We start from the raw sequence: 12,728 nt of genomic DNA, 5'->3' as shown, positions 1-12,728 counted from the left end.
GGAAGAAAAGAGCTTATGTTGATAATGAATCTTACAAAACTTTAGAAAGTTCTGAAGTTCTTCTCAGCAACAAATTACAATGAAGTTTGTTTGTTATATTCATTCAGGGTGACATGACAGCTGATTTATTTTGATGATTGTCATATGTTAGTCTGGAGATGGGGCGACTGCTATTGTTCTACTTCAACCCTCCAGGGTTAGCCAGGAGTCTCTAGGAATTGAAGACCTATCTTCAGTAAACTGCTGCGTGCAAACCAGACAAAAATCATAGGGGTGCTACAAGAAGGCATATGGAGTGCTCTCCTTCATTGTCGGGATATAATGATGAAACTGTATAGGACACTGGTGAGACTACAGCTGCATTATTGTGTGCAGTTCTGGTCACCATATTATAAAAAGAACATAATTGCACTGGAGAGAGTGCAGAGAAGATTTTAATGGGATTTAGCCTGGGCTGGAGAATTGTAGCTATGAGGAGGGATTGGTGAGGTTGGGGTTGTTTTCCTTGGAACAGAGAAGGCTGAGGGAGTGACATTATTGAGGTATACAAAATTGTGAGGGGTAGAGATACAGTAGACAAGAGGAACCTGTTTCCTTTGGCAGAGAGTCCAAAAGCCAGAGGTCATAGATGCAAGCTAAGTGACAGATGTGAGGAAAAACCTTTTTACACAGAGGATAGTAGGTATTTGGAATTCATTGCCTGAGTTGGTGGTGGAGAGGCAGAGACCTTAAACTCATTTCAAACATACCTGAATCTGCATTTTAAGTGCTATAAGGTGCTGGGCTCTGGACTGATGGAAGATGGGATTAGAAAGGGCACCTGGGTGTCTTTGGGTCAGTATGGACAAGATGGGCCAAATGCACCCCTTCTGTGTTGTATCATTTCTCTGGTTCTATGGATGTTAAAAAGGATCTTTTTTATCATTTTGTTTGAACATTTCTCTTTACTGGATATAAAAATGTGACAAATGAGGGTGTACAAAAAGGCTGTTAACAGTCACTCATTATCTAATCACATGAAACATCTTTTTCCTTTCAAGCAGTGTGTCACTTGGAGTGTCAGATGGTGCATTATCACATCATAGATTTGTTACTGGTGCAGGAGGAGTCCATTCATCTGTTTGCATCTGCACCACATCTGACTTGTGCCACACTGTGGTCTTTTTTGCCATAACTATGACTGTGCTGCATTTAAAATAGCCATTTAATGACCTTTTGAATGCTTGAATTGAAGCTGCCTCCTCCACACTTCCAGGCAATGCATTCCGGATCGTAACTGATTTTTTGTTCTGACATCGCATTTGTTTCTTTTTAAACTTATTTTATATCTGTGCCCTGTCATTCTCAATCCTTTTCCAGCTTCTCCCTATCTCCTCTGCCCAGTCCCCTCATGGCTTTGAAAATCTTGATCAATTCTCCTGTTAGCTTTCTCCTCTCCAAGAAAAGCAATCCGACCTTCTCCAATCTTCTTCCATCCCTGGAATAATTTTCATAAATTTTGAACTCATCCCAGTACTTTTATAACCTTCTTTAAGTGTTGCACCCAAAACAGTACTTAGTACTCCAGGTAAGGTCTAACTAGTGCTGTGTATGAGTTTAACATAACCTTTTTGCCCCTTTACATTATACCCCTATTGATAAATCCTAGGATACTTCATGCTTTATTAACTGCTCACTGTGCCAAGCCTGCTACTGCCTGACATGCATATATACACCCAGGTCCCGCTGCTCCTGCGCACTCGTTATGATATTATAAACTAACAGGTGCTGTCTCTCCATGCTCTTTACTCCAAAATGTACACTTCACATTTCTCCACCTTGAACTTCAATTGCCACCTTTCTGCCTGCTCCATCAACTTGTAAATGTGCTTTTTGTAGTTTTACACCACTTCACTTTTTCTCTCTCTCTCTGTCAGCACCATCTCCATGTATTCTATTCACTGTACTTACCTCCCCTCCTCCATGTGCATCTTCAGCATAAATACCACTGTTTCACAGGTACTTTCAGTTCTGGCGAAGGGTCACTGGACTCAAAACATTAACTCTGTTTTCTCTGTACAGATGCTGCAAGACCTGTTGAGTTTCTGCAGAACTTTCTGCTTTTGTGTCACAATTTACAAGTTTTGCATCATCTAAAAATTGGAAAATTGTTCTCTTTGCACCAAAATCTAGATCATTAACATAAATCAGGGAAAACAAGAGTGCCAACTCTCTGGGGAAGTCCACTACAGCATGAAAACTATCCATTAACTACAATTGTTCATTTCCTATCCCTCAGCCAATTTTGTATCCATGTTGCTATTGACCCATTTACAATGTGTGTTTTAAATTTTCTTAAAAATCTGTTACATGGCACTTTATTGAACACCTTTTGGAAGTCCATGTACCCCATATCAACAGCATTACTTTTTTCATTCTCATTTGCAGGAGGAAGGCATTGCTGGCTCTTCCCTAATGTCAACCACATTGCTGGGGGTCTGGACTCAGTTTCCTTTCCTAAAGGGCATAAAGAAACTGGGTGGGTTTTTCCCCAAACAATCAATTTATAGTCATCGTTAGACTCAATTCTAGATTTTTAATGGATTCAAATTCCACCACAAAGGATTTGAACCCACGTCCCTGAAACATTACCTGGGACTGTGGAATAACAGTCTAGCAATAATACCACTAGGCCATTGTCTCCCCTAGTCCATCAACTTTCTTTGCTACCTCTTCAAAAATACCCTGGTAGGTCTGTTAAACATGATTTTACCTTATGAAATCCGCTGGATCTTCATTATTAGTCTTTTTTTATGTGACAATTAATTTCACACTAATAATTGTTTCAAGAATTTTCCCCTGACTGAAGTTAACCTGACTGGTCTGTAATTCCTGGAGGCAAGTCATGTGATGAAACCTCTAGGATTTCATTTGATCATAGTTAGCAACCCTAATAGTGCCATGGAATCTTTTACGTGCAGCTGGAAGAGCAGACAGCGGGTTGAGCTCAATTTAGTCTCATCCAAAACTTCAGTAGTGTAGAATTTGCTTACAAGTGTTGACCCAGATTATGTGCACAGGTCGCTGGAGTGGAGGTTGAACACACACTTTATGACTGTAAGACAACAGTGTGACCAGTGATCCAAGGCTGACACTATAATGTTCTTATTCTAATTTGCTGCTCTATTAAACATATAAACAGTTCACATGTCAACATTCTTCACACAATGGTTTATTTTAAATAACTCTTGTATTTGCATAAGCATGCAAATTATTACTCTTGTTTCTTTTTGACAGGATAGTTATCAAGAGATAATTAAACATGGATTTCATCAGTGAAAAAAGAACCAATTTCTGAAAACGCTTTGTTAATTATAATAGTGTATAATTCCTATGAGACCAGTTTTACCAAGTGTCTGAAAGCGGATTTATATTAGTGTAGGTTTGCATTGAAACTGCCTTCTTATTAAGTAAAATATTTTAACGTTGATACTTTATTTGAAATAAGTTTAAATACAAAAAAATCCAGTCACATACAAAATTTTAAACTGAACAAGTGTTTATCAGAAATGAAGATATCATTGAAAAGGCAGATATTGTTTAAGCAAAATCATTAAATATTTTTCCTCAGTTGTAAATTAGTTTTTACCCACTGACCTAGTGTTGTACAGTTATAATACCCATTTTATACAATGCTGATTGATGCTTTGCATCTTAGGGATCTGTGCCATTAAAACTTTTCAGCCTGGTTGAAACTAATTCTGGTTGTGATCAATGGTAATTTTTTCCTCTGAACTAGGAAAGTTGTTCAGTGTGAAATTGATCCAATTTAACCCCACCACCAATTATGTGAGTATTTAGGTTAACTGGGCTGGATTTTATGGGAAATCAAAATCCTCACCTCCCTGACTTAAAAAGCTGGGGAGGAATCACCCATAATCCCAATGGCCAACCCACAGCAATTCAACATTAGGAGCAGCATTACTTGCTTTAAGACAGGACTGCTGCTTCTTTATTTTGAGGTAGTCTTACCTTAAAGAACTGCAACAAATGAAATGCCTGGCAGCTCTGTAGACCAGCAGCACCAGAGGGGAACTGTGGCCACTGCTGGAACTAAAAGCAATTCCATCATGCTAACGAACCCAGGTAAGACAAGGGTCAGAGGTCCCAGTGAAAGGGTGGGTGGGGGCTGGGTTTCAAGGGCTCAAGAGGTTCAAGGTTTAAAGGGGGAGAGTGGTTGAGAAGTTTAAAGGGGGTGGGTCATTTTTGGAGTGACGTCTCTGATGGGGCCCATGGGACCTGCAAGAAGGTCTCCCTCGCCCCATTCTCTTGATTCCTTTGCAGCTAAAGCTGCTGGTCTTTCTGTATGATATGGGCTGCACAACATTGCCATGCTGTTAAAATACTACTTTAGCCTTACTAGGAACAAGAGCAATTGTGGGTTACTTCCTGTAAATTTCAAACAGGTTTGAGGCAGGCAGGTAGCAGGAAAGCTACCTTCAAACCCACCAGTAATGGGACATTAAATTCCAACCCACTGGTAATGAAATGGTGGAGAATGCTGTATCCCAGGAAACCTGTCTACAGTCATCCTGTAGGGGCATTATAAACCTAGGGTATTTCATAAACTCTGAAGAAGTTGAAAATCTTTATCTGCCTTCATGTTTCTGCTTATGTTTGAGTTGAAAAATCCATTAGACATTTGATAACCTGCAACAATCATAAGTGGCAAATCTCACGGTAAATTTCAGATAATCTCTGAAACATGTTTGCAACTACTTCCTGAGCCTGCTGTATATTTGATGTAATAATATTTATTCATAATTATTCAGAGTTCCTTAAACTGCCTATGTTATTAAAATAGCATCTGCACATCTCAATAGGTGTCTGAGTATTTACTTGTTTTGATACATTTTTGTGTTTTATCTGTCTTTACCCTAAAGGACCATTATTAGACCAACTGACTTGGGCAGATTTGACAGCATGGTGATGCCTTATGAACTGGAAGCATATGATATTCTGAAGAACAGAGCAGGTGAGAGAGTATGTACAATAGCATAGAATCCCTACAGTGTGGAACTAGGACATTCAAACTATCGAGTCCACACCAACCCTCTGAAGAACTTTCCACCCAGACCCGCCCTATAACCCTGCATTCCCTATGGCTAACCCACCTGACCTGCACATCCCTGGACACTATGAGCAATTTAGCATGGCCAATCCACCCTAACCTGCACATCTTTGGACTGTGGGAGGAAACAGGAGCACCCGGAGGAAACACCCACAGACACGGAGAACATGCCCCACAGACACGGAGAACATGCAGCCTTCACACAGACAGTCGTCCAGTGATGGGATCGAACCCATCCCTGGCGCTGTGAGGCAGCAGTGCTAATCACTGAGCCACCGTGCTACCCAACAATGAAAAATGAAGTGAGAAAATGAAGCAGTAAATTAATTCAAACAGCTGATTTTAGACTTTGGGAGGTAGTCAGGGTTGCAGGTGAGTAACTGTCCACCTTCCTGAACCTTGAGGCCAAGAGATTTTCATGCACAGGCCTTATTTAGAAGCATGACTCCGATGTCCATTTGAAGCTGCCAGGAACTATTTTAACAAAAATGGGCGAAAGTCAAAAATGTTGGGAATGAAGGTGATGATTATGCCTAGAGGAACAATCCTCACCAAAGGAAATACATTTTCCAGTGGTTGGCAAGATCTCACTCAGAGTCAGATAATCATATTCCAGGCCCATCTGTACCTGAGGATTCCAGAATAGCATTCAACTCAACCAGGAGCTTTTACTGTCAACTGGTGAGCTGGAGACCATAGGAGCCTGCAGTAAAATGTTGTTACCTGGAATGGCATGATCATTTAAATACTATTTCTTGTGCCTTGGGGTGGCTCCCATCCCATGCCCAGAATTATTTAAGTAAAAATGGTGAGAGGACAGAGTGTCACTGTTAGAAATGCAGTTCCAGAGTTGATAGAGATCATGTGATGCTCATTTGACTTTGTGTAGAAATGTGGAAAACGCCAGGTTCTCTTCCGGCCTGTTCCAAAGTGATTGTAAGATGCCTGACTGTAATGATGAAGCATGATTACATTGGCAATGTGATGCTGCTGGGAGGGTCGGTGTGGACTTTTTGGGCTAAATAGCCTATTTCCACACTGTAACGGATTCTATGGATTCTCTGGCAAAGGTGGGAATATAGATGTCAATCTCACAGGCAGACTGAACAGATGTGGTGATATTAGCCCCAGATTTGATAGTCAAGGAGCTAGAAAGATGGCAAATGGCCAACTGTCTTCCTGTCAGTTTGGGAGCATCATTCTAGTGACCTCTGCTGGTACCATGGACCATGAAGAGGCCAAACAAAATCATACAGGAGGAAAGATTCTTGAATTATTTTTATTGAACATTGAACCAATCTATAATAAAATATTTAACCCACTGAGACTGAATGGGTATTAGAAGAAGTTACAGGAAGTAAGAGAAAGTTTGAGTAAAGATATTTCAAAATTGCTTTTTAAGATGTAAGATACAGATGGCAATAGGGAAGAGAGCAGAGCAATGATGGTTGAAAGCCGAATCACTAAAAATAAAGCGGACTGATAGTCAGTTGCAATCAGAAGTGGAGGGTGGAAGGTTAGAAGTGGACTCTTAAAAAATTGCAGAGTTATTGGAATGAAATTATGGGGGATTTAAAAATATGCAATGAATTTGAAATTTTTTTCAGGGGTGGCAAGGCTGCAAGTCAAGGTTGGTAAATAAACAGTAATTTGAATGGTATAAAATTAAATAGTGACATTTTATACAAGTCAAAGTTTATGTAGGCAGACTTACTGCATTCTTTAAAGTTGAAACTGTTGGAACTTTTTTTTTATAATAATAACCTTCATTCTTGATGTCCAAAATTCTTAATCAATAACCAGCTCTGGAACAGATTTTAATGAGAACTACAAGGATTTTCTTTAATCCTTGCAATCATTAAGTCATACAGCACAGAAACAGACCCTTCGGTCCAACTCGTCCACACCAACCAGACGTCCTAATCTGACCTAGTGCCATTTGCTAGCATTTGGCCCATATCCCTCTCAACCCTTCCTGTTCATATAACCAACCAGATGCCTTTTAAATGTAATTGTACCAGCCTGCACCATTTCCTCTGGCAGTTCATTCAATACATGCACCACCCTCTGCGTGAAAGTTCCCTCTTAGGTCCCTTTTAAATCTTTCCTCTCTCACTTTAAACCTATGCCCTCTAGTTTTGGACTCCTCCACTCTAGGAAAAAGACCTTGGCTATTCAACCTATCTGTGCCCTTCATGATTTTATAAACCCCTAAGGTCACCCCTCAGCCTCCAATGCTCCAGGGAAATTAGCCCCAGCCTATTCAACCTTTCCCTATAGCTCAAACCCTCCAGTCCTGACAAAATCCTTGTAAATCTTTTCTGCATCCTCTCAAGTTTAACAACATCTATCCAATAGAAGGGCGACAGAATTGTATTCCAAAAGTGGCCTCACCAGTGTTCTGCACAGATGCAACATGACATCCCAACTCCTATACTCAATGCACTGACCAATGAAGGCAAGCATACCAAATGCATTTTTCATCACCCTTTCTACCTGCAACTCAACTTTCAAGGAACTATGGACCTGTATTTCTAGGTCTGTTTGTTTGGCAACACCCCCCAGGGCCCTACCATTAACTGTATAATTCCTGCCCTGGTTTGCCCTACCAAAATGCAACACCTCATATTTGTCTAAATTGAATTCCATCTGCCACTCCCCGGCCCACTGGCCCATCTGATCAAGGTCCCATTGTAACCTGTGATAATCTTCTTCACTGTCCACTACGCTACCTTCTTTGGTGTCATCTGTAAACTTACTAACCATACCTCCTTTATTTACATACAAATCATTTTTATCAATGATGAAAATCAGTGGACCCAGTTCTGATCTTTGTGGCTGACGCTGGCCACAGGCCTCCAGTCCGAAAGAAAACCCTCTACGACCACCCTCTGTCTCTTACCTTCAAGACAATTTTGTATCCAGTTGATTAGTTCCCTGGATCCCATGCGATCTAACCTTACTAATCGGTCCCTCAAAATCTCCTCCAGCAACTTACCCACCACTGACATAAGGCTCACCAGTCTGTAGTTCCCTGGCTTTTCCTTATAACCTTTCTTAAATAATAGCACCACATTAGCCAACCTCGAGACTTCCAGCAACTCACCCTTGGCTGTTGATGATACAAATATCTGAGCAAAGAGCCCAGTAATCTCTTTCCGAGCTTCCCATAAAGTTCTGGGAAACACTTGTTCAGGTCCTGGGGAGTTATCTACCTTTGTGTTTTAAGACCTCCAGCACCACCTCTTTGCTAATATGAACTCCTTTCAAGACATCACCATGTATTTCCCCAAGTTCTGTAGCATCCATGTCCTTCTCCATGGTAAATACTGACACAAAAGTATTTACTAGTATATTTAATTACTTTCAAAAAATAAAACAATTAAAAGCAGGTTTAGAAATGTTGAAAATTGCTTATAGAAACTTGTTGACGTAAAAATTGTTATGTGTTATTCCTGTCTCTGGATGTTAAAATACAGACTGACTTAGCAGTGGGATGGTCTGTGCCCATTCTCGTCACACTGCCAAGTTCTCGATGAATTTTTTCAAGCTTACAACAGGTTTGAGGCTACTTGAATATGTAAATCAGGGGTTTAACATGTAATAAGGGATCCAATTTCACAATTTAGCAATATTGGGTCTGAAGTGCCACACTACCCCATCCACCAATTAGCCCACTTCATGCTTCCTTACCAATACTCAAAAACAATTGCTGACTTTGATGTAAAATAGAAATTGCTGGAAAAGCTCAGCAGGTCTGACAGTATCTGTGGAGACAAAGCAGAGTTAATGTTTCAGGTCGACTGGCCTTTCCTCAGAACTGATTTTGATGTATTTGTTTGGTTGAGCTGTCTCTTAAGGCACAATCAGTGTTGATAGTTCACTCCCAATAAAGCTGATAAACCCTGAGGGGTGATTTTCATCCATCCTTGGGCCTCTCAATTCAAGTGGGCTTCAGCTCATTTTCAGAGTTTCTGTAAACATGAATATAAAAAGGTATTAATTAGGTGTGACTAAATCCACATCCATGTTTCTACACAAAAATTTTCATTGTTTCATTATAAATGAGGTTTGCTTTCATGCTGTAATAATTTTGAAAATTATGTATTAGTGTAATATCTTAGCTGCAGAAACAGTGTGAGATTTTATATTTATTTCAAGAATACTACTTTAGATCCAAATGTGGATTAAACAGGCAACAATAAATTAATATGCCACCAGGATCACATTTTTCCGTAATTTGTAATCTGCTGTGATTGAAACTTTTAAAAAAATGGTCACTTAAAAGCATCATAGTGTAATTTTACTGCCTAATGGCTTAGATAATGTAATGAAAATGTGAAAAATTAAAGGCAATTGAAACAAAGCATACAAATCAATTTTTCCTGTTTAGATTGCACCTTTTTTTAATAAATTTCTTAGAGACAAAATCTGATGTAAATGTTGAGAAATTGGCCAAGCCAAAGGAGAACACAATGCTTAGGAGATGTAGAGTAAGGAAATATAGAGTTGAATTTTTATCCCAAGATGTGTAGCTCAAATTGGGAAATTTCCTCAATTGGTAAACCTGTCTCCTTTTAGCAAAGATCCCTACCCATCATATTTGTTTTCCAGAATTACTGGGTCAAGTTGGACCATCTGCCACTACAGCAAGTTAGAAGGCTGCCATGGATGCAGGCAAATGTTGGGGAGGGCTGGTTAAAACTCACATCTGCATTCTCTGGAGCTACATTCCAATTGTACTAAAGGGTGCTTGGCCCTCACACTTTCACCTTCAAAGCCCCAAACCACCCCACCCCTCCCATGCCCAGTCCATGACACTTCCATGGTCCCCTATGCTACATTATCTGCCCCCTCACCCAGAATGCACTCATGAACCAATTGGGTGAATATTCCCAGCCCCTGAATGATGTGGACAATGGTGAGTCAATTGGGAAAATATGGCGAAGATTGGAAAAATGTGATTCTCAACATTGAGAAAAATAAGTCCAGTTTTCCACCTGAGATTTGAATGGCAAGACAAGATTCTTGCTTGTGAGCAGCAAGGGGCCTATTGACACATTTACATCTCATTATTACCTAATCTCACCTCATTTATAAGTAGTCTGCTATTCGCCCACACAACGGAGAGAAACCGGATAGTGACAATTCCTGACATGAAAGTCAGAGCTCATACCTGGTCAGAGCTGCTGCTCGCCACTTGCTTCTCTTGGCCCCCATCTTGGTCAGCACCTCAGGTGACACTCCATGGGGAGCAACTGCCTGCATCCTCTATTCTCAAAGGTTGGCATCAGACAATCACCAGCATCACCAACCATCATGGTACATCTCCAACTCACATAAAATAGTTATCAGCGTCAGTGCTGTACATTGGAGTCCACTAACACTTTTTATTGTCATGCAATTGCCAGGCCGTTTTATACAATGGGACAGGAGTCTTTCTCATGCATCAGAGCAGAGTGCACCTCAGGACTTCTCACTTGCTTTATGTGTGGTTCTTCACTTGCTGCCCACTTGGATGCTCACAGCATCTCTGCCTTGCTTTGCCTTTTTGCACTTTGGCATCTTAATCAGAATTTACAGACTCACAGTACTTCAATCTTGCTTTGCCTTTTAGCACAGCCACAAAGATGGTCGTGGCTGTCAACAGAGATCAGTGCTATGGACATGTTGATGTACTGGCACTTTGCTACATCAATGTCACACCCACAGCATGTGCCAACAGCTGATGCAACAAACACGCTGAATGTGCTTCAACCAAATGACAGCGCCTCAAAGTCTAATGGAGTAAGCCTTGGTCAAGTCCAGGTGGGCTATTGTCAGTTGGGATATTGAAACAGTAAGTTAATGACAGCATCCAATCTGAGTCCACATGTTGGAAATGGACCGTTGGCTGCTCGGGTTGGCCAGGATCAGGAGTTCCATATTAGTCTAAGAAGAGGACCAGAGTCAGTCCCGCAGGTCCAGTGCAACTGGTCTGGGAATTCATTGTAAATGAGTCGTGGAATTGAGCAAAGATTAGCCAAGTATCTGATCACTGAACAGTCAGGGCCATCTTTCCAAATCATTCACGGGGTGTGCCACAGTCAGTCCTGGGATCTATTCACCAAAGTCAGAGTGATATTGCAGGGGTGGGGGTTGTGCTATCAATGGCCACTACCACCTTGGCTTCAATGGTAGGACAGTGCAGGATGATCTTTGGCATGACTAAGCTATTGGCCCAGATCACAGGTGGTAGTAGTGGGAGATGAAGATGCAAATGAAAGAGATGTTTGGGAATGTGTGGAAGCCCAAAACTCATGGGGTTGAAGGGACTGCAAGGAAAAATGGAACAAGTTTGGGGATCTCCTATGTTATCTGATTAAACCTGCAACTCTCTGCAAAATACGACTGTATTGCCTATTTTGTTTAAGGCTTTCCAACATGTGATATCGCCACATTTAACAACAAGCTGTTATGCTATGCTGGACATTGGGGAAAATGTGGGACTCCCATAGACAGGACTCTTATCAAGGTGTAGCACTAAAAACAGGTAATTTATGTAGCTTGATTCTTGTGGCTCCACTTATTATGACAGTTGATCAGACAGGCGATTATGTAAAGTAGCAATACATTTATGAATGTGCACTTCTTTTCCCAATGAAGATTCAACCGTGCCATCTATGTGTCCTCAGAAGTTGTTCTTTTTCATTTCCATCCCACTATGTGTCCTGTGAAAGGTACTCATGTCTGGCAGCTATTGATCTGGTGCATAGCTGGACTTTAAATATGGCAACAGAAATCACACAAGATCTTGGCAGTGGTGAGAAAATCCATTGCTGGTGACAGCATGGTAGCATAAGATCGACAGCATTGAAGCATGATACATACGTAATAAAGTGAACACTGGAGAACTCCATGAGATAACCCCTTCGAGCTCACGGAGCAAAGCCCTACCTGAAATTGACACTTAGCCAGTGAGCCATATAATAACAATGTTGAAATACACCTAAAAGAAACCAATTCCAAATTACATTTTTCAAAACATTGCTGGTCTTACAACCTTATAAAAGGGAACTAACCTATAGTATGCAAAGTTACATTTTTGTTCAAGGTGAAGATGCAACTATCATAGATTTAAGCTCCTTATTTTGTACTATTGATTAATTCATTCTCAATAAAAACCTTTCACCAGGGAGATCTCCTGTACTGAGGGCTGCTGACAATGGACTGACCCCGAAGAGACATTTGATCACACCAATTCCAGGTTAGTCTCTTGAGCCATACAGTTGGAGTTTCTTCTTTTATCATCAGGGGGTAATAAATTATGACATGATGACATAATCCATATTAGCTATGAGATTTGAGAGTGGTTTACAATGTAGGGAGCAACATGCTGCAAAAATCGATAATTCCTGGCAGCTAGTGCTGCAACTTTGTTCTGAGAGTCAACCGGGTACCCAGTAGAATCCCCACGCTTCATACTCCTCATCAAACATAAGGAAAAATGACCTTTTTTTTGATAGTGGTAGATTGCTTGGTAACATCCTCATATGCAAAATCTTAGGAGACAAAACACAACAGTTGCTCCATAAAGACAGCCCAACTTTTCAGATAGAAATAACAAGGTGTAGAGCTG

General features: G+C 40.7%; 1 protein-coding gene across 1 annotated transcript in view; it reads left to right on the top strand.

Moving 5' to 3' along the window:
• The window catches only part of pdzd7a (PDZ domain containing 7a), a 101,642-nt gene that overhangs the window by 55,848 nt on the left and 33,066 nt on the right, over nt 1–12,728 (top strand). Inside the window, exons 12-13 of the mRNA XM_048608931.1 lie at nt 4,923–5,014; nt 12,285–12,356. Of these exons, the coding sequence (XP_048464888.1) occupies nt 4,923–5,014; nt 12,285–12,356 (164 nt within the window). The remainder of the gene's footprint in view (nt 1–4,922; nt 5,015–12,284; nt 12,357–12,728) is intronic.

The sequence above is a fragment of the Rhincodon typus genome, chromosome 20, assembly GCF_021869965.1.
Source record: "Rhincodon typus isolate 14 chromosome 20, sRhiTyp1.1, whole genome shotgun sequence".
Classification (NCBI taxonomy): domain Eukaryota; kingdom Metazoa; phylum Chordata; class Chondrichthyes; order Orectolobiformes; family Rhincodontidae; genus Rhincodon; species Rhincodon typus.
The sequence above is the reverse complement of the archived record's forward strand: the minus strand, read 5'-3'. Positions and strand labels throughout refer to the sequence as shown.